Source organism: Onychostruthus taczanowskii, unplaced genomic scaffold, assembly GCF_017590055.1.
Source record: "Onychostruthus taczanowskii isolate IOZ18803 unplaced genomic scaffold, ASM1759005v1 scaffold24, whole genome shotgun sequence".
Lineage (NCBI taxonomy): Eukaryota > Metazoa > Chordata > Aves > Passeriformes > Passeridae > Onychostruthus > Onychostruthus taczanowskii.
Window position 1 is genome coordinate 9754605 of NW_024499684.1, and position 27959 is coordinate 9782563.

Here is a 27959-nt window from a genome sequence, read left to right on the forward strand (position 1 = left end):
CCATCAGTTAATACCATCTCATGTGACACAGCTGGGATTCACAGCCCAATTGTTGTGGGAGTGATAGGAACAAATCTGGATAACCAGAATCAGAGATCAGCTTTATGGATTAATTTACAAATAATTGTTAAAATGCTCACCTAAGAAATGCAGACAAGCTATCCAGGATAGTGCATCTTGTAGAGTGGAAGAAAATGCCACAAGAGAAGAAATATTAAATACACTGATTTATTATGATTTTTTTTTCTTATAAATATTTCATTAATTTCATAGAAATAAAAATAAAAGTAACAGAACCCTTTCGAGACAGAAGTTGAGTTTGTCTTAGAAGCAATGGCTATTGGCAATACACTTTTAGGACAAAACCAACACTATATAAAAAACAAAGGGCCATTTAAATAAAGGACATAATAATAATAATATTAATATTGTGCTTAAAGCTGTATCAATATCCACAAGGAAGAGGGAATGTTGTAGTGTCTAGAACAGATGTAGGATGTGCTTTGTAGAGCTGTTAATTGTGTTAGGTACTAAAGGAAGAATATGATGCTTTTGTGCACTTAAATAAAAAATACTCCAAAGCATTCTCCCCAGCATCCATGCTCCTGTGCAATGTTTGTCACCTTCAATAGTAGAAGCAGCCAAATGCAGCCACAACACAAAACAGACTGTCCTGGGGAAAACAGACAAAGACTCTGTGTTAGTCAAGGCAAGCTTTTTGCTAGTCTAGTGGAACAGGCAAACATCAGGGAACATTTAGACCAGATCATAACTGTATGGTAATACATAGCAATTTTCTTTTATTTAAGTTTCTTATTCACCTCACTTGTGGTGTAACCCAGGTCAGTGCATCTGAATGCCAGAAGCACCTCAACTTCCTTCATCCACACACCCACAGGTATGTAGGTGGCAGTTTAAAATAAAATAATAATTAAGTAAGACCTTGACTTTGCCTCAGTCGTGGATTTCAGCCATGATCCACGTCTGCAGTTCAGCAAAGTATCTAAGAAAAGACTTTGTCTCTTGTGCTCTTGTACAGTAAAATGGTGTGACTACAATGACTTTTGTACTGTACTGTGTCACCTACTCAGGGGAGAACTTTTACTATATTGTCTGTTACGGCTAAGTATGTTTTGTGAACAAGGATGTAAATCAGGCTCTTTCAATAAGCTTGAATCCTTTGTTCTAGCAGTTCTTTCTTTTCTGCTCCATATTTAAGGTCACTCTGCCTCTCACACAAAAGCCAGTAGCCTTGCACTTCCCGTGGGAATCCAGCCCGTACTTACGTTCATGAACACGTCGTGGGCACAGCTGTCAGTGTCAGCATCCCAGAAGCATCGTGCAGCCATGCTAGACAAAGGAGCCAGACAGGGACATTAGCCAGAGTTCATGTGTAGTGACCTAAGTGATCACAGATACTTCCCTTGAAAACCAAACTGAGCTTGCTTTAAAGGTAATGGAATTGGGAAGTATGCTCCTGAATGCCAAGCCCAGTTTTCTATTGCTGAATTCTACCACATGCTGTAATCCCCTCTGTATGTGCTCCACCTTCAAACTCATCAGCTCTCAACCCTGCCACCTTCAAGCAGGGCTTGAAACCTCATTGCTATGGTGCTTAAGAATCTTTGACTTCTGGCCTATGCATATCAGTGGCTAATTTAGCTTATTTGTTCTCATCCTTCACCTCCTGCACCCTCATGGTACATACTCCCAATTTATTTATAGGGGGCTATCGTATTCCTTGGCAGATGCCATGCTATGAGACCATGACCTCTTCAAGTCTTTTCCTATCTATACCCTCTGCTCCCTGACTATCCTGATGGACTTCTACACCCAAGCCCTATCCTGAGCACAAACAACCAGACCACAACAGGATATTGCATGAGAGACCTTGCTGCTGCCTTGTCTAAAGGCACTGACATTCCCTTTTCTCTGCTGCAAGGCTCCCACTGCCTGCCCCAGTCAGCCTCAGCTGACAGGATTCCTTTTGGGGCACAGTCCCATAATGTATGAATGAATGTACTAAGGTGTACTTTGCATTAAGGATGTCAGTGATTGTGTTTCAAACTTGCCTCCTGTCTGTTGCAAACTGGAAAATTTCCCCAACTGCTCTGTCAGCCTGTGTGGCTGGACTTCACACTTCTGATCAGACCACCTGAACACTGAACTGTTCACCCTGGTGCGGTGCTTGTGGAGCAGCCTGCCTGCAGACAGACATTCCTAACAAAAGCCTGAGCAGCAGGTACAGGTATTCCTCTGTGACCTCCAGAACAGGGAGGCAGCAGATCTGATTACAGCTCTTATCTTCTGCTGGAGTACCAGGCACAATAATAAAGATAAGCCCAGCAGATAAAGCACATAAACCTTGTGAGCTGTTCCCTTTTGTCTTCTCCCTATCCATGAGTAATGGAAAGCTACAGCCCACTATTGCAGCCAAGAGGAATTCTTTCATCTGACTGCAGGCATCTGGAGCTGACTGCAAGTGCTCAGCACCCACATGGGAATCTAGGCTTGGTTCCCATGGCAGTATTGCAGGGGGATTACAGAAACTGGAACTTCTGAAAAATGTAAATGAAGCGCTTATGGAAGCTTTCTGGCTTTAGACAGAAGTGAGTTATCATGGCTTTTGTGCTGTAGCAGGGCCTTGGGAATGGACTGGGGGTGTACCCTAATTCATCATGAATACAACACAAAATGCTTTTACCACACTTCTCAAAAATTATTATCATCATTTCAGCTTGCTAAGAACCACCATAGAGCCAATTATCACTAGCTAATTCAACCAGTCACAACCTAAACACTCAAGTTGCCATCAAAAGAGAAAAGAAAGTGATTTACACTTCATCTGCAGACAGACCTTTCTAGCAAGGGAAGTTGGAAGCAGCTTCCAAAGAAAAAAACACACCTAAACCCAAAAAACATGCTAGGAATACAATTAGAAGATGCAAAACTTACTTCACTCCTTCTCCTCTCTGCTCTCCAATGACAACCTGCACCACCATCTTGTACCTGTCAAATCCCTCCTCTGGAGAGAGAAAACAGTATTAGTGAGAGCAACAACTTTTTAAAAATATGAGCCTAAAACATGACCCTGAAAGCTAAAGATTTCTGGCTACAAAGCAAGTGGCTGTACAAGCCTATGCTTGTACAGAGTGCCTTGCAAAGCTTCATTTTCCTAGTATGGATTACCATGGTTTTGCTGGAGTTCAGGGGTGAACAGGGTAGTTGGCATCCATCAAAAGATGCATCTTAAGGCACAAGACACCTCTGAGCAGCCACACAGTCTGTCAGTATTCTGCTTTGACAACTTTCAAGAACTGGCAACATGGAAAGAAATAAGGCTCCTAGTGGACAAAATGCAATTTGAAAAAACGTATCTTATTTTAAAACTGTTCTGATGCAAAGGTATTGTGAGATTCTTCTGCCACACAGGTGTTTCCTTTGCTCCTGAGAGGTATAAAAGGCCACAACATAGCTGTGTTATTTATTCAGAGACATGCTATTGTTTCACAGCAGTAAAGAAGTACCTCTGAGGCACAGGCCAGATCTAATCAGGCCATGGCAACCATCCAGAAGCTAAATCAGAACAGGCATATTTGAAATCAAATATAGATCCCAATGCCTGTCTTCAACAAAGCAGTGTCCTGGGACGACTCCAGCACCCTGTTTCCACTGGAGGATTGAACACAGCACGCTGGCTCTGCTAACATCCAGCACGTCAATGCTTATCAGAGATGCCAGAGTGGCCACCCCGGGCCAGCCTCGCTTCAGGCTGCTGCCACCGTGGTTACACATTACTGAAGCCAAGCCCTGTGCAGAGGAGCTCAGCATGAACACGTGCAGGGACTACAGCTGCTGCTGGCTTTAAAGCAGATGTGTAACTCAGGGAGAAACACAAATCCGTGGCTCTGCCGAGGGTGACCGCGCGGCTGTGCCACCACGTCAGGCCAGCCCAGCAGATGGAGCACCAGCGTGTCCCCAGGAGGAAGGGGAAAAAAAGTGTCCGTGCCAGCACACTCATACATATACTTATTCCAGCACAAAACTCAGGAAACACCTGCTGGTGCCTGCACTTTTCGTCTTGAACTCAAAAATGCTGGAGGGCATCCTGTGCAGCAGCACAACCTTTTTCCAGAGCTGTAAGGCTGTAGTCACACCCCTCCTTGGCTGACTGCTCCTCTCTCCCCCTTCCCTGTGCTCCCTGAGCCTTGTTCTGATCTCCACTGCCTTTCCAGCTCTGATCTTACTCACAGCAGAAGAAGAGCAGGAATGGTTCTGTTTATGGAAGCAAGAAGCAATGAAACATCACTTCTTTCTTCTCTCTAATGCAGCTTCTTTCTCCCTGCAGACCTTCCAAGTTTGACATCACACACCTGCCAAGCTATACAAATTTTGTCTGCTTGAATTAGGTCTCCAATTCCACAGGCAAGGAATGTACATATATAGGACAGATTGCTTCATACCAGCACACTCGAGTCAGTCAACAGGGAAGGAATACATTTCAAGTACAAAGGAAGAAAGAGGGATCTTATCAAAAGGGAGAAGACATGGCAAGAAAAGAAATTACATCCTCAGCAAACCTCCTTACCTTTCAGTCTGTCTTTTATTGTGTCTGATAAAGACTTTGTAAGCTCAGGCATTTCTTCTGGGATGTACTGTACATCGGCCAGCTTCTCCTTCAGTATTGCACGGATGCATTCTTTTACTGTGGACGACTTAAATCTATCATGGCAACAAAAAAAAGAAAAAAAGAAAAAGAAAAGTGCAACAGAAAGTTCACACAATGCGTAGAAACGTATGCAATGCCAAATGCCACCTGGAAAAATGTAGCTTTCATGTATTAGAGAAAAATAGCAGATGACAAGCCATGGGGAAAAAAAGCCCCGCTAAAATGGAGATATTGCCAAAAGCCAAACAACAGGGGTGAAACCAGCCCCACTGGAAGTTGCCCCTCCAGCAGCATCCCCCATTCGAGCGGGTGTCACAGCTGGTCTGGGAGCCTGGTGCCCTCCAAACCCTCGGTGCTCCCATTCCCAGCACCCCACTGCCTCATGCCCCTCGTGCCCAGGGACGCCCTCCCCACATTCCCCCCGCAGCTCCACATTCCCGGGGCCCACACGCCGCAATGCCCAGTCCCCCACCGCGCCGGCCCCTCCTTCCCCGGCGGCCTCACCGGTGCTGGAGGCCGGGCCGCAGGCTGTACGTGTTCTCGGCCGCTTCGTCCGGGCCCAGCTCGCCCATGGCCCCGCAGGCCCCGCGCTGGTTACCGGGACAACCGCGGCCGCTTCCGCCGCTTCCGCCGCCCGCCCCGGCCGCGCCGCCCCGGCGCTACGGCTGCGTGCTGCCGGAGTCTGTGCTCCTACCGCCGCTGGTACTACTGTGTATTAAAAAAAAGAAAAAAAAAAAAAAAGAAAAAAAAAAAAAAAGAAAAAAAAAAAAAAAGAAAAAAAAAAAAAAAGAAAAAAAAAAAAAAAGAAAAAAAAAAAAAAAGAAAAAAAAAAAAAAAGAAAAAAAAAAAAAAAGAAAAAAAAAAAAAAAGAAAAAAAAAAAAAAAGAAAAAAAAAAAAAAAAACCCCCAAAAAACCCCACACCCTTTTTTTTTTTTTTTTTGTTATAAGAAAACTTGTACAATGAAGTAGTTGGTAAATAAGTGTTAAATAAGTGCAGGCTATTTTAATAACGGTAATAACTGAAAAATTTTGCGATGGCTTGTAGAAGATGCCGAGGCGCTGGAGCAAGTCGAGAGAAGGGCGGTGGAGCTGGGGAAGGGTCTGGAGCACAGATCCTGTGAGGAGCAGCTGAGGGAGCTGGGGGCGTTCAGTCTGGAGAAAAGGAGGCTCAGGGGGGACCTTATCCCTTTGTACAGCTCCCTGAAAGGAGAGTATGGCCAGGCAGGGGTCAGACCCTTCTCCCAGACAACCAGCAACAGGATAAGAGGACACAGCTGTTCCAGGGGAGGTTTAGGTTGGAATTAGGAGGATTTCTTAATCATAAAAAGGGTGGTTAATATTGGAATTGACTGCCTAGGGAGGTGGTGGAGTCACTGCCCCTGGAGGTGTTTAAAGAGAGACTGAATGTGGCAATTAGTGCCATGCTGTAGTTGTCATGGTGGTGTTGAGTCATAGGTTGGATGTGACGATCTCAGAGGTCTTCCCCAACCTGATTCATTCCGTGCTTCTGTAAGTAAAGGGTTTGGAGAGGTTGCTGCCTGGAGTGTGGCTGGAGGTATGATGGGGAGAGAGTGGGGTAAGACAGCCTGGCCTCACTGGGTGCTTCCCCGGTGCCCCCTTCTGCCCCAAACCAGCCAGCAGGCACAGCCCCTGCCCTCAGCCTTGCTTGGAGGTTCCCTTCCTGCCTCTGTACAACACATCCCAGACATCAGGGAGGAGATCCCAGCGTTGCTCCTTTCCTCCAGCAACTTCTTAAATCCTCCATAAAGACCTAAAATTCTTGCTCCCCAGAATCCTACCCCTTGTGCCCTTTTCCCTGCCCATGGCCGCTGTGTGTCGCAGCGAAGGCTGTGTGTGCTGCAGCCCCTGCTGAGAAGCTGACATGCTGTTTCCTCTGCAGGTTATCTCGAAGCAGCGATCTTTGCGATCGATTGTGCTTCCCACGTGCAGCGGATGACGCGGCTGAGAAAGGTCCCTGTGTGCCTCACCCAGCTCCGAATGGAAACAGTGTGAAGGCACAGCCAGCGCTGCTGTGGCGTGGTGCTGCTGCCACAGACGAGAGGCTGGTCGGGGCCATGAACTGTGACAGGCCTAGGTGTGCCTGGAGGTGCCCCTTGGGTACAGGAGGTGTGAGGTTGCCCCAGGAGGAAAGGGGTACCACTGTCAGAATTTTGCTTGGGGTGCACAGGCATATCACAACTGGTGCCAGATCCTGCCCCAAGCTGCTCTGAGCATGGATGGGTTGCTGAGACCCTGAGCAGCAGCAGCTCTTAATTTCCACAGACTCTACCAGCACCTCCTGCTAGAGATGGACCTTCAAAGTCCTTAGTACCACTGGGCTGGGTGTCAGCTCTGCCTGCCAGCAGGAGCACTCACTGCCTTGCTGGAGGTGACATTGGTCCCTTGCCATACCCATGTGGCACCTTCCCATCGCAGTTACCATTGCTCTGCCCAGGCCCTGCAGGTTTCTGCTTGTTAAAGGAACAGTTTTGTGTCTCTGTTCCATCCCTGTACTTACTCACTGCTTACTGCTGCTTACTCACAACCACAGGACGCTGCCTGTCCCTACAGATTCATGCAAATCATGCCGAGACCTTCATAATTTCTGAGAAGTATCTGAAAGACCTCAAGATTCTGTGTTTATTTGCAAACACTATTAACCGTTTCCTCTTCTCACCCCAGCCACTCGGCTCCCGCCTGGGTCAGACCCACAGATGCGAATTCAGTTAAACCGTTCTGGGAAGCATCTTTGGAACGTGTGGGCTTCTCTTCCTCAGCATCTTTTTGTGGCAGTTGGTGTTTCCTCTTTCACCTGGGAAGCTATGCTTTCCCTGAACTTCAAGGTCATGCAGCTCTGGGCTTCAGTCAGCTCCATCAGAGATGTTTGATCACAGCTTTCTTTTTCTTCTTCCAATTTTTCAGTGCTCCTTAAATACCCCAGATGCTTTTAACCCATTTTGGGGCTGACTCTCTACCCTTTGAGGTGAGTGCTGAGGTGACAGCTGTGTGTCCCAGCAGTGATGGCTGCAGAAGATTGGGTCCTCCTCTGGGTCGCAGCTGTGTTGATAGAACTCACCAGCTTCTGGCTGGAGAAAAACTATGACATTTGTGCTCCAATGAACTGGTGTGATATGTGCTTGCTGAAGTTGCTGTTTCTTAGTTTTAAAGGACAAACTGTCTTTTCACTTATTTCTGCTTGTCCTTACTTTTTAGACTTCATTTTCATCTGTTGGTGGCCAAATAGAAAAGGACTGTCCTATGCAATTTGCCATGCTCCAACTCACAGAAAGAATTTATGTTTTTTTAAACCTGCCTGAAGCCCCAGGGCTGCTGTGGGGCTGGGGCCGTGCTCCTCTGCAATGCTGACACCTGAGGCTAGGACTGCTGCTCACCTCACTTTCCTCCACAGCAGCTTCCTAGCAGCTTGATCTTTTCTTTTATTCTTTTCATCACCATGAGGTTTTGTTTCAGAGAAAAAGGCATCTTGCCGTTGTTGGTTTCTCGTGGACATGGCAGCCTCCTCGCCCTGGGTACCAGTTTACACCTATTTCAAGTGTGCATTGGAAAGTTTGAGCAATTTGTGCTATGATTCTAATCAGCCCTTCACTGCTGCCACATGGGGTGGGGAGGATGAGCCAGTTTTTCCTGCCTATCCTTGGCTTGCTGAGTTATGATCTTGGTGATGATACCCATCACATCTTCCACCTCTAGAAACCAAAACATGTGGCAAGTGCCAAACAAGCCTCCCCACACCTGGCTTGAGTGCCTGGTGTCACCATTTGGGGACATAAAGCCTCAAGGTGGAAAAGCCTCCTTGCTGTCAGTTTCCCTTTTTCCTGGAGTTCAGTTTAGTTTAGTTTAGTTTAGTCAGGGCTTTTTTTAATGGGAATCCAGGATGTTATGAAGGAAGAGGTGATGTCCAAGTCAAAACCCATGTGCACCTTTGCACATGGTGGAGAGCAGTCCCTTTGCCACCCATCCAGGCAGCATGGTGGCCTTTGGCTAGGTGGCATAGAGAGGTGACGAGGTGGGCATGGCACCCAGCCTGGCTCTGCAGCTCATGAGAAAGGAATGATGCTGCAATGTCAGGAGGAGACTGGAAAGGAGGACCAAGACAGGCTGGATTGAGCCACCGTCCCAGGGTGAGCCTGTCTGCCCCAGCCCAGAACCCTTCCTTGGCCATCCCAGTTTGGCCATCTTTGTGGTATGGTGTTTATGGCTGAACCTGATGGTCCTAGAAGTCTTTTCCAATTTTAATGATTCTATGATTTCATGATTCTGTGAAATTAGGGGTGGCTGTCCCAGCCCACTCGCCTGCCAGGGACACGTTTGAAAGTGAGAGATGAGCAAGCCCCAGCCCCACAGCTTGTTTGTGGAAGCTTGGAAAAATAATGAAGTCATCATTAGAATCACACCCTTCTTATTAATTTTCAGTTACTAATTTCCCCCTGAAACTTTCCAAAATTGTGGGGCACTGAGGCTGTGTTTTAGAGTAGTGGAGGAACGTGCTTTCACCGCTGGTTATTTCCTATGCCAGTATTAGTCAGTGTGGTGAGCATGGATGGCAAAAAATTACAGAAGTCTTCTGCCTCAATAACAGTACCCTGGCTCTGGGCACCTGCCCTTGCTCTCTTCAAATCTGAGAAGAAACACACCTAAGGAGGCAAAACTCCTCCTCCTCCTCCTCCTCCTCCTCATCTCCTATCCCATCCCATCCTGGTGGGAGCCTATCCATCCTAGCCTACCAATAGGTGTCCCATGGCTTCTCAGACCCTGTCTACCCAGTGCCACACGTCCCACAACCCCACTGCCTTGGGCACCCAGTGGGAGCACCTGTGGATGCCTGGGAACCCAAGACTGCCTTTATTTATGGGCCAGGCTCAGAGCTGAGGACATGTCCCTTGTGGTCCCTGTCTCCTCCATCCCTGGAAGCTTTCCCCAGAAAGGGTGCAGGCTCAGAGGTGCCTGTCCCCACTGCTTGGCAGCTGGGTATCTGTGTGGGAACATGCCAGGAGCACGCAGGGAGGGGAAGGGGCCAGGTCTGGCTCAGCTGATCCTTGCCTGTGTGGGGAGGAAGCTGGGGGTGGGAGGCAGCCCTGGGTTTCCCTCTGGGGCAGAGATGGGTACGTTTCATTTCCACCCAGCCCTTGCTGTGTACCACAGAGAACAAGCTGCCGCTGCGGGGAAGGAAGCACGGAGAGAGCCGGGAGCGGCACAGCGCACACAGCACAGCACCTCCCCTGCCTGGGCAGGGGACACAGCGGCTCAGCATGGCTCCAGGTGCCTCAAAGAAGTCGTGGGGCAGCGTGGAGGTGGCCCTGGTTGACCTCTGTGCCATCGTGCTCTGCTGTGGGCCCATGCTGACCTGCTGCCGCCACGGTAGGTACAGGAGTGTGACGGGCTCGCTGGCATGGGCATGTCGTTTGAAGCTGGTGGAAAATGTCTAACGGCTGGAGGCTTTGTAGTTAAAAATTAGCTCTGGCATCAAGAAGGCAGAAACCCCAAAGCTTTTGGGTATGTGCAGCTGAAGCAAAGGACTTGGGGATTCTTGGTGCATAAATGGGATTAAAGGATGGAGAAGGGGACAGGTCCCCAGCTCACAGTGCTGACACCAGAGCTGTGTTGTGACACAGTGATGGTGGTTGGAGTTCAGTGTTGAGCTTATGGGTTTGCCAGTGGGGTGTAGGGTTTTCTTTCTAGCTCTCATGGCTTCAGTCTGTGCCCTTAGGCTGTAACTCCTGGTTTGGACTTGATCCTGTGGGATCCAGGATCCCTTCTCTGGGTGAACTTTGTGGAAGAAGGAGAGGTTGAAGGGAAGGTGTGAGTCTCGGCAGGGTGAGTGAGAGCTCTGATGAAGCTGTGTCTCCCTTTCCTTCCAGCTCACTGTTTCTTTGGTGGATTCATGTATTTTTTGCCTTGAGGGTGGGCAGAGGGCTGGGTGTCCCTTGGAGCAGATGTTACCTCTGGAGCCGGGAAGATACAGGAAAACATGTAAATCCAGCTTCTACTTTCAGCAGTCCTCCAAATGCTTCATTCATTGTTGGCAGTGGCACTAGTAGGAAATAAAGCCCTGAACCTGTCAAATATTTCCTGCTAAACAAAAGAAATCCAAAACATGGCAGAAATTCCATCTCTTGGTGTGGACACTGCCACAGCCAGTGCTGCCTGTGGGAATTGGGGCACTTCTTCCCTCCTCCTGTTTAGTCTCAACCCTCATTTCTCAGCCCAGTTTTCCATCTGATCTTGTATTTATTCACAGAATTTCCAGGTTCCTTTTCTGGTTGGTGATGCTGAGGTTATGGTTCTATGGCCTCAGGGCAGAGTTGGAGGGACGGGAGGGACTTTCTGACTCTGTGTGCAAGCCCTGGGGCTGCTATCAGTGGTGATTTCTGGAAAGGGAAGGCAAATTTCCTTTGAAGAAACTTTTCAAAGCTGTGGTGGTTTGAATAGCTTGGTTGGGTGACCCACGTGAAAAATACTTCTTCCCACTTTTCATTGCTCTGAACAGAAATTAATACATCAGCTGTTCTGCTGTGTGGGACTGGCTGGAGCCATTGTGTGCCTGGCCCATGTTTGCAGCATTCCCACTAAGCAGGATGGGTGAACCCACCAGGATAATGGGCAGGGAAGCGAGGTGAAGCAGCAGAGCTGGTGCTAAAGCAGAGGAGCCTGTGGCTGTGGCTGGCTGGATTCTGTGTTGGGAACAGCCTGGCAAGCCCAGCTGGAACCCCAGGAGCTGGCTGCCCACGCACACATAAGGAGAGGACAGCCCCTGGAAAGTGATGGCACTGTAAGCTCCAGGTTGTTCTGTTCTGTCAGGTGGTCTCAGGCTGCAGATGACAAATACTGTGCCATGGATGGCCCCTGCCTGCTCTGAGCTCCCAGCACAGTGTAGTGGAGAGAGCCAGAGCATCCCAGCAGGCAGCCAGGCATGTGATGGGCTGCACTATAGGACACTGCCCCAGCCTGGGACTCTGTCCTTCTGCTCACTTTCAGAGTCAGCCTCAGCTGGAGAGACGATGACTCAGACATGAACATACAGCATATATTTAAAAGTAATACAACCCCCAAAGTCTGTTTTCCCCGGTACAGGTGTTCAGTGTTAATTTTAGGTAGCCCAGAGCACAATTTGGTCTGCTGAAACCATTTCACAGTACAGTTGCTACCTCTGAGAGTCCCTCTCCAGCCAGCAGGCATACATTTGGAATGGGAGAGACATGGACTGATGTACCTGCCCATGTCCCAGAGTGATGATGTGGACTGAGCTTGCATTGTTGGCTCCCACACAGGGGTGAGACCTGTTTCTGAGACCTGTGCCTGCTGTAACCATGTCTGCTCCTTGTATCCTCTCTCCCAAACAGTGACCATCTTCCCATCAGTGTTAACTCTTCCTGAAGGTGACAAAGCCACTTTCTTCTGCAATATCTCCATGGAGAATGACTCTGGTTCAGAGTACAGCCTCAACTGGTACAAGGAGACCAACCACAGCCAAGCCCAAAAAACTGCTGAGATCAGCCGATACAAGCCCATGACAGAGACAGAAAAGTACCGGCTCATCAACCACACTTCTGTCTTTGAGATTGAGATCCTGAACCTGCACCAGAATGACTCAGGCTCCTACTACTGTGGATTGATCACCTTCTATGATCCCGATAAAGTGATGGAGAGCAATCGGTCCCAGCTGATAGTCACAGGTCAGCCTGGGGGCTGAGCTGATGGGGACGGGTCCCAAGCCTGTTGTAGCACCAGGGGTTAAGGCAGGCAGTAACCTGCTGGCAGAGGACCTGACATGGGTCAGGAGAGCACAGCCCTGCCCTGTCCTGTCTCCTTTGCACCCTGGAGGACAAATGGGACTATGACAGCCTACCTGGCACTGAACCCTTTCTCAGGACAGCCCCATGTTCCCCTGCTACCTTTCACAAGGACTGTAGAGGCCACGTTACACTCCTGACCCTCTGTTTTGTTCCCCCTTTTTTTAATGCCTATTGCAGCAGCCCCCCAGGTGAATGCTACTGATGAGCCAGAGATGGAGGAAGGCAACCCCTCAGAGCACATCAAGGCCATGCTCCTGGGCATCCTCCTGCTGGCTGGAGTGGTTGTGCTGCTGATCTTTGGCTACCTCACCTTCACATACAGGAAAGGAGGTATGATTCCCCTGGAGGCCACGCAAACCCAGTTTGGGACCTGGGGTCAGCCAGATGTCTGCAGCTGCCTGGGGTACATGGACTGGTTCAACGTGCTCAACTCAGCTGTGGCATACCTCTGTGGGACAGATAACTCCGTGCTGGGGAGAGAGGGGAGCTTTGAGCCCTGCTTGCCCTTCATAGAGCCCCCAGACCCTGTGCAGTGGCTCTACACCACTCGTTAGTGTTGTGCCTTAATGGTGCACTTGAATCCCTCCCATGCACCTTGCCCAGGTACCTTTGGAGCGCCTCACCCTGGTGCAGCACAGGGCATCCATCACCTCAGACACACCACAGGCACCCAAGGACTCACAGAGAGTTCTGCTGCACGCCACTAATCCCAAAATAAACCCTAGACTGTGGGCTGGTGTCTTACTTGTCTTTGTAATGCTCAGGGTGTTCAACCCTATGGACAAGGAGGACGTGTAGTGAAAAGATTGCGGTGTGCTCTTTGGTGGAACTGAGCCAGCTTACATGGCACACAAACCTCCTCTAACCAAGTGTGTTACTTTGCAGATGTGCAGAAACCACCGAGTGAAAACATGCCAGTGGTGAGTTTTCCGCCTCTGTCACCCTGCTGTGCTGCTGGAGAGCACTGTGGCATTGCTGGGGTGAGGAGGGTGCTGGGCCTTCCTTTATCAGCTCTTCACAAGCATCTCACTTCTTCTCTGCTGCTGTCTTCTCTGCTGCTATCTTCTCTACTGCTCCTTTATCTTTTCTGCACAGCTACAACTGCTTTTCTACACCTGCAGCAGCACAGCCCCATCACAAAATCAAAATAAAACTACCCAGCATAGGATGTGACTCTCTAATCCTATTCTTCTTCAAAGCAGGCTTATCTTTGACAGTGGATTGTGTTGCTATAGAAAATGGGAGGATGTTTTCCTCCAATATATCAAGCTAAAATTTATTTTGCTGCAGCTGGTGCCTGTTTTCCTCTCTCTTTAGCCAGGCACCTCTAGGAGGGATCTTTTTCCATCTTCTCTCCAGCTCCATTCATTAGGTGGCTGAAGGCAGTGAATAGGTTGCCCTTTGCTCTCTCCATTCTCGGCTGAGCAAACTCAGCCCTAGGCTCTTCTCCTGCACACCATGCCACCTTGCAGCCTGATGGAGAGGTGGGAAAGGGGCTCCTAGCACAGCCCTGCCTTCCATGGCCAGGCAGGCAGAGAGTCCAGCCTGCTTGCAGAGGCAGAGAGCTGAGACCCCAAGACTCATGCTGTGGTTCCTCTGTGCATGTTCTACCCCAGGTCTGTGCATCTTTCTTCTGTGTATCACTCTCACTCTCCCATGACGCTTCAGAGCTGATTTTGGCACTTGCTGTAAGAATGGGCTTGTGCTGGGGATGGTGGGTACCTCTGGAAGCTGAACCACCATGATGGGGTTACCTTGCAGAAGGAAGAGAAGCCCCCTGTGGTGTTCATATCCACTGTGGACTATGGTGTGCTGGAGTTTCAGAGGGACCAGCGCAGCCCAGTGCCCCCCAAGACTCAGCCGGTTGAGCAGACTGAATATGCCACCATCATCTTCCCTGAGGAGAAACCTGTCACACCAGAGCGTGGCAAGAAACACCTGGATGAGAGGACTCGACAGCTGCCATCACAGCCCTGCTGAGGGTCAGGGTCCCTCCTCACCAGGGTGTGGGCTGCCCCAGCCCCTCACTGTGGGATAATCCAGCATATCAGGACTAAAGCAGCAGAGATGCTGCTGCTGGAGTTGATATTGAACAGTCCTGGCCACAGTGTTATTGTGGCCATGAGGTGGGTACCACAGGATGAGGAAGGTCCCTGCTGTGCTCCATGTGCTGCCTCTTCACTCAGGGCAGGGAGGATGGGCTGAGGCAGAGCAGTGATGCCAATAGGTCTGTCCCAAATGTGACTTACAGCATGCCTCGGTATTCTACCTCCGCCCAGTGCTCTCTGGAGTGGCCATGCTGCTTCCCTGCCCCAGGTCTGAACCAACTATCAAAGCATGACTGTTGAAGAAAGTGCTGGAGGTCAGAACTGAAGTGAATCCTGTGAGATGCTGCTCACGGGAGCCCAAGGCTTCTTGCAAGCTTCTTGCTCGGAGCAGTGGCTGCCCTATGTACCTCTATTCAGAAATCCCTGGGAAGCAGGAAGCTGGTCTTCTGCCTGTCTCCAGGCATTTTCCTCCTCTGCATGAGGGGTAATCTACCCCTGTGTCCCTCCCTCCCCAGGCGGGAGTCAGATAAGGCCATGGGGGTGAATAAAGAGTTTTGCATCCGAGGAGTTTGTTGGCTCGTGGTGGCAAGTGCGTGGGCAGGCAAATAACTGCTCTTGCAGTGCAGGGCAGAGCTGGGAGGTGGCAGCATCTGTTGTGGTTCCTGGGCCTCTCTGAGACATATGCAAGCTGCTCTTCCACAAAGCTGCTCTTAAGAATTTAGAGAGGTCGATTTTCGTTTTCTCCTTGCCCCTGTCCGAGCTGGTCACCCAGGCATGGCTACAAGCCAACATTCGCCCTTAATCAGGCTTGTCTCAGGGCACTCATCCACTCCATGGGGATGAGCATCCCTGCTGTGCCAGGGGTCTGGCTGCCATTAGTCAGGGCAAAGCTCATACCATGGTGCTCAGTGCAGCTTTTTTGGCTTCAAACTTCCACTTTCTCTCTTGAAAGAGATGTGCTACCTGCCAGAAACCAGAGCGGAAAGAAATGACAACTGCTTGAGAGAGGAGAAACCCCAGTAAGGAGTGGCTTTGGAGGTAGCAGAGGCTTGCCAGGAGAGTGTGAAACTCAGTGAAAACTGAGAAGAGTCACTTGCATCTCACACTTTGGCAGCACTGTCAGCAGGTTTCTTCCTCCCTTACCCCCAGTAAAACCAGCACAGCCTTGTGGGAGCCAACCTGGGTGCTGGGGGAAGGGGTGAGGCAAGCCAGGCACCATATCTTGTACTCTGTGGGGACTGGAAAGTCCATGAGAAACTTCCAGAGGGGACTAGATGGGATAAGTATCCATTTGGGATAGCTTACAGCTTTCTTCAGGGTAGGACAGTGGATGTGATGTCCCCTTTGGTCCCCAGTGCTGCTGAAGGCTCCCAGTAGCCTCCACGGGCAGTGCCATAACTGCCCATAACTCACATAACTCATGCCAGTTCATGGCTCAGCCCACTGGGGATTTTTGCCCTGCTCCTTGCCCCAGCAGCTCAGACAGAGACCTGCTGTGGCCAGCAGGCCCCAGAAAAGGAGGCAGCTGCAGCAGGAAAGTGGGAGCTCAGTCAGCACTTCTGCGTTTTGCTTTCCCGTCAGACACGACGCTGACATAGCTGAGAGGGTGGACCCTGCTTCATATTTTCCATCCTACCTCTCTGGCAGCAGAGGTGCCAGATCTTCAGCACTTCCTGCACTCCCTGGCTGCAGCTATGACTTCTACACATGCAGTTGGGGCTGAGTCCTTTCCTCTCTGTTTGGATGGTGGTCTGCAGCTGACCAGAGTCTCCCAAGCCATCCAGTGGGGTTGGAGGTGTAGCAAAAGTATCTCCCACTGCCGTTTGGGATGGGAGAGCATCCAGCCTGCCACAGTGCCTGTGCCCTTCCAATCCCCATCAGCCTGGCTGCAATCTTGCCCATTGCAGGGAGGAAGGCTGGGGCCTCAAGATGCATGGGTTGAGTGCTGGGGGCGCTCCAGGCTGCCAGACACCATCTTCCATCCCTGCTTGGAGCACAGGATGCTCAGCACTAACAGACATGAGCTAAACTCCCCTGCACCTGGCATGGCACTGGCTGTGCTGGCTGAGCATCCCCAGACCAAGCAGTGCCAGAGATGGGTGTCAGGCCCCACACCCCAGTATCTTTTTTGGGAATGGGGAATCAAGTGTGTGCAAGCACACACAAATGTTCATGAACACACAGACGTGCAAACATGTCACCACACAAATTTGTGTGAACACCCCCAGATTTGAAACCCCCCTGCCACAGACACACATCCCCTCAGGCCCCCCATCCCTGTGCCACAGCTTCTGCTGTGCTGGGACCCCGGACCAGCCCAGGGAAAGGCTGTGGCTGCTGGAGCTGTGGCATTTCCTGTGCAGTCTGGTCTGGCAGTTAAAGCAGCTGCTTCCGACCGCGGGCACCCTGCACGCCCCGAGGAGTGGCTGCCACCACCTCAGTGCCAAAATGCTTCGTCAGCCCCCTGAGACCACACACCTGCTGAGACCTCTGGAGAGCCTCACCCTGGTCCCACACTAGGGTCTTGATGATGGGGAATGGCCAGAGCCCTCTGGGAGACCTCAGAGAGCTGGGATTGGTCCCTGTCAGCATCTGCAGAAAGCTGGATGTGTGGCAATGTGCCTGGACTATACCTAAGCAAGCAAAAACCTCCTACATGATGCTTGAGAGCCAGCCTGGCTCCTTATATACCCCAGTCTTGATTAAAGGTTGTTGGAAACAACATGTGAGCAACATCTCTTCAAGAAACCTGAACTTGTAAGCCATGTCTTGAGAAAACTGGACAGGCAGATGAAGATGGAAAGGAAATCCTCTCCTGCACTTTGCAGCTGCGTCTTTGAGGAGAGCCATGCCAGGAAACAGCAAATTACTGTTCATGAACACCAGGGCATTGCAGATGTTGAGGGGAGAAGGGGTGGTCAGGCTGTAGGACAGCAGGGTCAGTTTCAAGTGAGCACTGTCTGGGTCACTGTGATGCAACAGAAATTTTTGGTTAGGAGAAGTTGGACTGGAGGTGATGCATCAGGTGTGTGGGTTATTTGTCCACTGGGTAATGAGATGGCTTGTGGGTGGGACTGGCCTGTCAGGAACTGTGGTGTGGGAGCATTGCCATGGCCTTGACTATCAGGGAGAGTGACTGTTGTTCCTGGAAGAGAAAGGCTGGAGGGAGCTGGTGGTTGGTGGTGGGAGGGGTGGCTGCTGCGCAGGCTGCCTGGACCCCTAACCATGGCCAGGCTGCACAGCTCTGGTGTCCTGAGGGGTCTGGGTCCAAAACATCTCCTCCATCCTGTCCCACCAAGAGTCTCACCCTACCTGTCACTGAGCTGTTGTAGCTTACAGAGTATCTGTGTTTCCTCCTCCCGCCCTCATTCTGCTTTCTCTAGTTTTGCTTTGAGTTGCCTCCAGAGTTTCTTCTCCTCTCTCTTCTTCCCTTTGGTAGGATGTGATGCTCAGTGAGGGAGCTGACAGTCCAGACCCAGGTGCATGGGGCTTGGAGGGGCAGGCAGGAGCCCTGTGCCTGCCTGCTCCTCTGTCCCAAGACCAAACCCTCTGCTCATGGCACAGGCACAGAGCCTTGTTGGAGGGGGTCGAGCTCGCTCCTTACGCCTGGAAGCACCATCACTGAACAAGGAGCCTAAACCCATGTGGGGTGATACCTGCCCATGTCTTCACATCCATTTGCCCCCTTAAATCTCTCTCCATTGCTCAGCATCCCTCTCCACCCCAGAAGTCCAGAAGGATGGGGCAATGTGCCCTCTCTACAGTCCCGCTTGGGCATAGCCCTATTTCCTGAGGAACTGATCCTCCTTTCCTCAAATCCAACCTTAGATAGGTGGACCCTTCTGCTCCAAGGCTTCAGCTGTGCAGACAGTCCAGCTTGGAAGGGAACCTGTAGCCACTGCTTGTCCCTGGAGCTGGTGGGTTTCACCATGACGGGGTGACAACCATTCATTGTCAAATGCATCAAGGTTGGAGGCACACAGAGCTGTCATGGAGTCATGTCCCAGGAGATTATGGATGTCCAATTCACCATCTGCTTCTTGGAAGCAGAAAAAAGAGGATCCAGGAAATTCTAGATGAGTCAACCTACCTCAGTACCCAGAAAACTGCTGGAACAAATTACCACCAAGTGGCAAACACTGACAGGGCAGTGCTGGGGCTGAGAACACAGATTTAGCAGGTACTTGTGTCAAACCATCCTCATTTTCTCTTCATTAGGGTGACAGACTGGGTGCCACAGGGAAAGCAGGAGTGATGCTATCTTTGTGCTGCCTTACATGACAGTCTCATAAGCAAATGAGGAAATGAGAAATTCTGCCACTGTGGGTGGATGGATTCTCAAGAAGCTCTCTCCCATGAGCAGTTATCAATAGCTCATGCAGCAGACACATCCAACAGAGATTTTCTGGGGAATCCAGGCTCATATGAAAGCAAGATGCTATTGAAAGAGGGTGTAGGGGCTGTTTGGGTGGGGGTTAGAAATTGAATTCTCCGATGACCTGGAGAAAAGAGCAAAAATTTATTGAAAGAATGACTGATGGAAAAGAAATGGGTGTGTTCAACACAGGAAAAAATGAGGGAAGTCTTCAGAACAGAAAAAGCCTCAGTATGAAGCAAGCAGTGAGAAGTGTTTAGGGTTCTGCCCTGTTGCTTAGATGTCAGTTCATCTGTCCTGTAAACCTTGATGTGCCCATGGACACAGCATCCCCACCGCTGAGGGGATGTTCTTTTCTGCAGTCCTGCAGGGGGTCTGGGGCTGAATGCCCCTTTCTGCCCCTTCCAGGGACTGCTGGCAGGACGGAGCCACCAGGGAATGAGGTGACCCATGCCAAAGGAAGGGATGAATGTCCCAGCAGGAAGGAGTGCATGTGGGCCAAGGAAAGTCCTCATGGGCAATGTGGGCACTTTGTCCCTTGCCTGGAAGAGTGGGGAATGTGGAGGCTGACACATAGTGAGAGATGAAGAGGAGGAGAAAGAACTTTGGGAAACATTCCTGTGCACACAGAGGCGGCTCACCCAGGGGTGGGAGCTCAAGTCAAAAATAATTTTGTGCTGCGCAAAAACAGCAGGGAAATTACCACCCAGGCTGCACCTTGTGTGCTTCCTTCACGCATCCCACGGAGAAGCCATGACCAGCATGCTGGAGTGAAGAGGATTTGGCAGGGTCTGAGCCTGGCAAGGGCTGCCAGCCCAACGAGGTTGTGCTGTGTGCAGGACAGAGCTTGTCCCCACTCCCTGCTGAGGCCAGGCCGTGGGGAGATCCTGTAGGAAAAGCTTTTGTTTCCAGGCAGGTACTGATAAGCAGCAAGGTGCTTGGGCAGAGCCAGGAGGTGCGTGTGAAATGGAACAGGATGTCGAAGCAATTTCATCTCTGTGGGCTGTTCTAGGAAAGTCCCCTTAGTAAAAGCAACTCAAAGGCTTTAATAGAGGGACCAGCACTCGGCTGCCTCAGAGATGACTGTGAGGGCTCAGCACACTGTGGGTCATGATTTGAGTTGTGTTGCCATGACGTAACAGGGCACTGGTTTCCATCACAGCCAGCTTTTGAAGGCAGGTACCCGTTCTCACACCTGGAACCAGGTATGCCACTGTATCCCCACTGAGCAGTGTGCCTGAGGGGCAGGGTTTTGGCCCCTGGGATGGGAAGTGTGTGGAGTGGTGCCTGTCCTGTGGGGAGAATGCCTTGTGTCAGCAGCCTTGAGGAGGAAGAGCTGGGCTGAAACCACAGATCCTTGTTTGGTGAATATGAGAGTGTCAGGAGCTAGGGCTGTGTCCCCAGGGGACTTCTCTTCCTCAGAATAGCTGGAGATGTTTAACACAGGCATGCCCTAGATGTAAAGGGAAGGTGTCAAAACCTTTAGGTCTTTCCTGCATTCAACCCCCCGCCAGGGTAAATCTTGGACAATAGCACAGAAGGGGTCAAGTGGACAGACAGATGCTGCAGGGTGGGGGCTCCATCCTGGTCACCTGCTGTTGGCTGGGTCCCCAAGCCATGCTTGGCCATGGTGCCAGCTGTGAGGCCAACTCTTTCCCTACTTAGCTTCCACCTTCTGCACCATGAGATTTGCAGCCCCGAAGACCCCTCTATGGCAGAATGCATGAAGGGGTCTTCTATAATGAACCTATAGGCAGGGAAGCCCCAGGGAAAGGAATGAGAGGAGGCCATAAAGATCTGCTGCTTTGTCTCTTCCTCCTCATGCACCAGCCCTGAGCCAGGGATGTCCCCCAGCTCCCTTCTGTGAACATTGAAAACACTGGTGGGATGATCCCTCCTTTACTGTCCTGCTTATAGTTCACTGCCCCAGCCCAAGCAGGACCCAATGAACCCATGACAAGGGTCTTGGCAAGGGGGTGACTCAGGGTCTATCCATAGGTTAGGACTTTCTTCATAAGCCTCCTGAAGACCTTGTCTTGGCTTCTCTGCTTCCAAGCACTTTCTGTCCTTCCAGTCCTGCTCCAGATGATGGTATCAAGGTGTAATTGGAGTAAAAGGAACCGCAAAGAGGGAAAATGTGGAAGCTGAAGGTTTGCTCTGTGCTGGGATCTCCTGAGGTCTCCTGCCTCCACTGTCACAGGAGAGGCAGTGCACCTTGTGAAGGTGTTATAGGGCTCTTGGTACACATGACTTACTGCCTTTTCTCTTCCAGCAGCAAAGGTCAGAGCCTCCCTGCCAGGCTGTGGTTCCTGGGATTTACCTACACGGACTGCCTGCAGCTAAACCTGCTTAATCAAGATCTTTCTCAAACTCAAGACCTGTTATCATTTGGCTTCTTATCTAACCTGCATTCCATCCTGCATTGCTCTCCATGGGAATTCTGGGGGAGCTGTGCACCCCAAGAGGGGTGAGCTGGGAGGCAAGGGCTGCAGGTGGCCCCAGCCCTGCTGTTTATACTTTGCCTGGGTGCTCTCAGCTCAGAGCACCTCATCTGTTTTGTTTTTATGTACTATGCTGTCCTCCCCAACTTTCCACTCTGAAGTTTCATGTTAGGGCTTTTTTTGCTCAAATTGGCTGAAAATAGGTAAAAATAGCCCATGGTTGGTGGCAGCTATTGAGATAGATAAGGTTATCTGGAGCTTTATCAGCTGCTGAGTCCTGCATTTTCAATGGGTTTCACTTTCATTATTCCTAAACCGGGCAAATCTCTCTAAGTTCTCCCCACTGCCATGAATGTGATGGGCGTGGGCAGCCTGGCAGGGGGTTTTGTTTCCAGTCTTTCTGCCTAAGGACAGAGCAGCATTGTGGCTTTCCAAGGTCAGGGGTTCATGTACATATACTTAGGAAACCCACCTTGTCCTTACTTTAGGGACATTTCACCTGGCCAAGACCTGGTGCAGTGGCAGCAGAGACTGTTGATCCAGAGATTGGGATGGGGGGTTGCTGCTCATGCAGGAGCAAAGGTTCCCCTCTCCAAGCACAAAAACATTGTACAAAAAGTATAGGGAAACGGCAGTTGCACATGTGCATTCAGGAGCTGCAAGCTTGACTTGCAAGCTTGGTTGCTACCCCTTCCCCAGCTTCAGGCGTGTCATGGTTTGACACTGGTGCAATTCCAGTGCCCCCATGAAAAAATATTCTCCCAGTGGCTGCTGTGAGATGTGACCAGAAGTAGAGCAAAGCAGGCTCCAGCTTAGTAATAACAGAAAAACCTTTATTAATTTACAATATATAAAAAGGAACACACACAGAACTCAGAATGAAAACCTTCCAAAACACTCCTTCTCCTCCCCCCAATTTCCACCACAGCACAATGAGATAAAACCTTAGATTCTCAATCCAGTCACCACCCCTCAGATAGTTAACTTTCAGGTCATCACCACCCCTCAGATAATCAACTCTCAGTTTATCAAGGAGACAGGAGTCCCTCTTGTACCATAGGCTTCCCCAGGAAACACAGTTGAAACCGCTTGTGTTTCCATGTCATTCGTGGCACAGCCCAGAGAACATCTGCCCTCTGACCTCTTCCTTCCATGTCCAGTTCTCTCACCACTGTGCATGGACCAGATCTGCTTCTGGGGTTCCTCTCTTAAGGATGCTTTGCCCAGGTCCAAAAAAGCAACAGTCCCTCACTTTTGGGACACCAGTCCCCCCCAAATCCACCCCCTGGGGCCGAGGAGTCTAGAGAACAGAGATCTTCTTCTTCACTGAAGACAGAGGGCATCACCATTCCCTCCTCATCGGTATCTGTTCATGCCACTGCTTCACATAACATCACTGCACTCTCTTGGCTCCAAGCCATTGCCTCCCCCTAAATGCAGTCTCTGTGTCACAGGAAAAATGGGTCTGTCCATGGCTATACAAGAAAAGAGTCCAGCCAAAGGCCATTCCATCATCTCCTCCCACCTAGGATTCTTATCTCCTTCTGACATCTTTCACTTGCTCAGCCCTCACCACACTTGCACATTTCCTTCTATTTCATGTCTGTCTCTCTTCTGGGAGGGTTTAATGTTCAAAGATTTCATTGTCCAAGAAAAGGGTTAAAATCTCGGGCTCTGCCCGCCCAGAACTCCCAGCTGGGCAGGGCAGGTCTGACCTCTTTCACAACCGGAACCAAGAGAGAGTTTCCCTGGCCGTTCTGTGCATTTTAACCCCCTGTGTTCTCACAGGCATATCCATGTCTTCAGTGGCCACACCAGGTGCCAATATTCAAATCTGAGCACTGATTGGTTTGGCCACAACTTCCCGAAAAACTCACTTCCTTATCAACCCAGGACAAAGTGGAACTATGGGACTGTGGCAGGACATTTTTGCAGTGAAGATTGGAGAAATGCACGTAACAGATCCGTGGACACTTCTGGAGGATGATGCCCTGCAGGTGCAGGCCTGCATGCCTGGCTGGAAGGAGTTTGTGCAGCGCCGTGCTCTTGGGAGGTAGGGGGCTGCGGACAGTCCCTGTTGGAGGGGGATCAGGATCGATGGGTTGCCATATGGACCTTTTCCTTTTTCAAAATTTGCTTGTAGGAAACAGGTTTTTCAGCAAAAGGGGGAGTTTGGAGGTGGGTGAGGCTGTGAAGGGTTTCTTCATTTTTGTTTGAATCTCGGTGGGTTATTGCCAACTGGAAAACATGATATTTGGAGGTGAGAGTAGTTCAGCAGGTCCAAAGGGCAGCTGCTATTTGGCCAGAATTTCTCCATGTCATTGTTAAGATGAAAACAGCTCCTTCAGCAAGTAGGGGGACTTATACCAAATCTTCTGGGTTTGCACTCAGAGGGTAAGGAGAGGGAGAACCACTGTGAACTGGGACATGGAGTGATGTCTCAGCAGCCCCTGTATCTGTACCAGGCTGCAGAGCCTTGGGCAGAGGGAGGCTGTGGCTCTGCATTGCTCATGAGAAGCCCCCCAAACATTTCCACTCTGGGCATTGTTCAGACACCCTGCCTGGGTGGCAGCAAATGGAGACTTTGGTTGCCAGTCCCCATGCAGATTGTGCAAGATGAAGAGCTGTGGGCTGCACACCTTTTGGCTCCTCAAGATATCTCTTCACCTGCCCTGCACCCTCCACCCACACCTTCCTTCTATTTTGCTGTTATTGTCTTACCCAGTCTTGGGCTTGATGCTGGCTTTCCGCTGAGCTGTGATGAGCCAGCATGGGTGAGGGGCTGGAGTCCCAAACAGGGACCTGATGTTTCCCACCCCAAGGGCCTCTGCTTTTGGCAGTGATGCCAGGATCCCAAAAGACAGCCTGGCTTCTGAAGTCTTTAATGCTAGGCCCAGCCCTCAGCTCACATCTGTGGTGAACTTCCCAGGCTGGCATCATGCTGAGAGGGGGAGGACAGTTTGGTGTAAAGCTTGCATGAGTGGAGTTAATCCATAGTCTGTGTTAACCCTCGTCCCTACTGACTGTGCCAAAAGCCTCTAGCTCAGCATGGGGCACCTGGGATGAGCTGGTCTCCTCTTTGCCCTGACAGGTTTCAGTGCTCCCAGTGCTTTCATAAGTGGTCTTCTGCCAAAGTGCACATCCTGTTCCGCATGTACCACTGCCAAGGCTGGGGCACAGTGTGGATGCGGATCTTTCGCCAGAAATGCAGGCACTGCCCTAACTCCCAGCTGGAGGATCCTGAGTTCAGCCTGGACACTGTGGAGACAATTCTGCACAACCTGGTGATAAAGATCCTCCAGTATTTCTACAAGAAGCCTGTCCAGCCCTCTGACCTCCTGGAAGTCGTGGTGGATGCACTGGTGACGGGGCCACACGACTGTGCCCACTGCGAGGCCTGCGAGCTTGGCATTTGCAACAGGTCACAGAAGACCCCGGCACTGGATGCCTGGAAGCCCTTGGCAGATGAGAACAAGGCCAGGATGCACAGCAGCAAGCCATGGCTGGCCTGGACATCAGATGTGTGGAAGTCCTTAACAAATGCGGGGGAGGCTGGAACACATCACACGGAGTCATGGTCGTCCCTGGGATCAGATGACTGCGAGCCCTTGATTGGTGTGGGCAAGGCCAGGACCCATCACACTAAGTTGCAGCCAGCCCCAGCATGGGTTTCCTGGAATACATACAAATCCTGGACCTCTCAGACCCTGAAACACCAGGGCTTAAGACCCCGTGAAGCCTCGACGCACCACCCCTCACCCTCCAACAGCAACTCCTCCTGGAAATGGTGCTGCTGCCTCGGCAGCTCTTTGGTCTGTGTTTTGGCACTGATCATCTTCCTTGTGTTTTATTTGACCAAGATGTAGAGGGACCTGGGGATCACAAAGATGAGCTGGGGTGATGGCTAGGTGGTGAACTGCCTGGAAAATTGGATACCCAGGGTCAGCCCTTGCTCTTGGTTCAGCAAGCTCTCCAGCTCCTGGTGGCATGGGATCACACTGGGATGCCTCATCCAGGCATCTTGTCCAACAATCTCTGGAAGACTCATGGGTCTGATGGATTCTTATGGGACATATTCTGTATGAGGATGAACCTCCCAGCTACCCCATGCACAGGATGAGGTTTCTTGCTTGCAAGAATAAAACAACCCCCTTCTCCTCAGCCCAGGAATGCATTTGTGCTTTTTAATGTCTCAAAAGCCTTTTCTAGCTGTGTGTGGGCATCTTGGAGGGAAGCTTGGGGCTGTTTTTATCTCTCAGCGGTGCTCTGCTTCCAGGGAGGCACATGCCCTGTCTTCCCTGCCTTTGGCCAGCTGTCTGGGTACCCTGCAGAGGGGGCAAAGGGTGCCAAACTTGGCAAGTGCAAGAAGGCCATGGCAGCAAGTCCAAAGTCAATGCCCCGGTTATGCAGAAATTGCAAACATTGGGCTACAGGGTCTGGGCAAAGGGAAGATGCAGACTCTTGCCTTCTGCTACTTCACCCTTCAGGGCTTTAGGGAGCTGGTGGGTGTCATAAGGCTGGGAGGAAACGTGGTGTCCCCATGGAGCCTAGCACCCTGACTCTTACCTTCCCTGCAGGGCAGCTGGGCTCCTGCAGAACTTACCCATGGGCACAGCATGTCCTGTGGCCACAGCTGATTTCAGCTGGGATGGAGATAATTTTCTTCTTTGTAGCTGTTACTACACTGTACTTTGGATTTAATATGGGATTAATAATGTTGATAGCACACTGATATTTTAGTAGTTGCAAGTAGTGCTTACTCTAAGTCAAAAACTTCTCTGTTTCCTGTGCTCTGCCAGTGGAGCAGGTATACAAGGAGCTGGGAGGGAGCAGGGCCAGCACAGCTGACCAGAACTGGCCCAAGGGACTTTGCACACCACAGATCATCCTGCTCAGTGGATAAACTGGAGGAGTTGGCCAGGATGGGCTGATTGCTCTGGGGGATGGGCTGGACCTCGGTCAGAGGGTGGTAACCAACTGCAGTGTGTATCTCTTTTCTTTATTATGTCTCTCTCTCTTTATCTCTCTGTTCATGATTGTTATTATTATTAATATTTACTTTGTTTCAATTATTGAACTGTTCTTATCTCAACTCACAGACTTTACCCTTTTCCAGTTCTCCTCCCCATGCTGCTGGGGCAGGGTGGTTTGACTGAGTGAGAGGCTATGCTGTACTTAGATACTGGCTCAGCTTAAACCACAGCAACTTCAATAAACTTTTGAAATAGCCTGTGCACAAGCCTCAAACACAACCATGATTACCAAGATCTGTCTTCTCCGGGATCCTGGGGTGAGCAAGTGGTGGGGGGGGGATGCATGGTGTGCTCTGTGAGAGAGAGCATTGTGAGGGCTGTCACCTGGGAGTGCACTGGGGACACCAGGGATGCCATGGGAAATCCATCTCCATGGGGCCTCAGGAGAATCAGGAGATGCAACCATTCCCTGGGGAAGCGAGGTGCCAGTGACAAGCATGCAGTCACCAGCTCGCTGCTGAGCCCTGGATGGGTTTAGGAGAAACTTAAGAGACAGCACCCCTTGGTGTGCTTGCACCATTCTCATCATAGCTTTTGTTTTCATTTGATACCTCTCACAGAGAGGCTGGCCAGTGATCCTGGCTGGTGAATGACTTCTATTAACTCCTGGCTTACTCTGCTTCAGTGGCCCCAGGCACCTGCTGTGCTAGGCTGCTGATCGCTGGGGCTAAGTGGGGGTTTCTGACACTTTCATGGCTCCCCCTTCTTTGCTGCTTTCTCTGTGATTCATGCATTGCCTGTGTGGTGGAGGAGCTGAAACGCAGACACCAGGGGACATGCTGCTTACCTGAGTAGCAAGAGCTGAATTGAACAACCCCCAAACAACTTTGGGTACTGAAATTGATGTTAAGCCTGTCTGTCAAGTTAGTCCAACAAGGAGAAGACCTGCAGAACCACTGAAGAAGCTGTATCCATACACTTATGGCTTTGCAAATGAAGATGGGTATGATATCAAAGATTCGTGGCTGAATTAGTGGAAGAATGATAGGCCGAAGGAAAAAAAATACCAAACTCAGTGTGGCTCACACAGCATCAATCCCTGGCTGTGCAGATTCCCAGGTGCTGTCCTGTCCTCCCTGCTGTATCTTGAAGGGTCCTTTATGCTGCTTTTTCTGCTACTGTAAGGTTCGTCTTTATTCTCAGCTAGACAACCTGCAGGTTATTGGTTTAAAAAAAAAAAAAGAATATAACAAGAAAATGCTGTGTGGTCCAGACGCCGTGTGGATTTGGTTTCTTAAGTTGTCTAACCTGCTTTTATCCAGCCAACCCTTCTCTTCACCGAAGAGAAGAGAAGAGAAGAGAAGAGAAGAGAAGAGAAGAGAAGAGAAGAGAAGAGAAGAGAAGAGAAGAGAAGAGAAGCGTTCTCTTCTTCGCCTTCTCCCTGCAGCCTCAGCAGCCCTGGCCACGGAGCCAGCAGATGGAGCTGCAGGTCTCCGGCACCGCTCTGGGAGCACTGGGACCAGCGACCCGCCAGCACTGGGACGGGACAGCATGGGGGATGCCGTCCCTCCTGTTTCTGTGACCAGCTGCTGCCCTGCAGCGTGGTCCCCCCAAGCCCACCCCACGAGGCTCCGGGGT

General features: G+C 50.6%; 3 protein-coding genes across 3 annotated transcripts; 2 read left to right on the forward strand and 1 right to left on the reverse strand.

Moving 5' to 3' along the window:
* Positions 1 to 212: 212 nt before the first annotated feature.
* Positions 213 to 5294, reverse strand: DYNLT2B (dynein light chain Tctex-type 2B). The gene is made up of 5 exons (XM_041405869.1): positions 5174 to 5294; positions 4589 to 4722; positions 2956 to 3025; positions 1287 to 1350; positions 213 to 673 (listed from the first exon to the last, which is right to left on the reverse strand). Exons 1-5 carry the CDS (start codon positions 5239 to 5241, stop codon positions 626 to 628), a joined length of 384 nt encoding a protein of 127 aa, XP_041261803.1. The 5' UTR covers positions 5242 to 5294; the 3' UTR covers positions 213 to 625.
* Positions 5295 to 8391: 3097 nt separating this feature from the next.
* On the forward strand, positions 8392 to 14464 carry PDCD1 (programmed cell death 1). The gene is given in 7 exon segments (XM_041406026.1): positions 8392 to 8489; positions 9815 to 9888; positions 9891 to 10049; positions 12032 to 12364; positions 12662 to 12814; positions 13370 to 13404; positions 14246 to 14464. Coding segments are annotated over 7 exon segments (1071 nt in total).
* An 8791-nt stretch (positions 14465 to 23255) lies between these two features.
* LOC121336715 (receptor-transporting protein 4-like) lies at positions 23256 to 25214 on the forward strand. Its single transcript, XM_041406086.1, has 2 exons — positions 23256 to 23401; positions 24440 to 25214. Exons 1-2 carry the CDS (start codon positions 23256 to 23258, stop codon positions 25212 to 25214), a joined length of 921 nt encoding a protein of 306 aa, XP_041262020.1.
* Positions 25215 to 27959: the final 2745 nt, after the last annotated feature.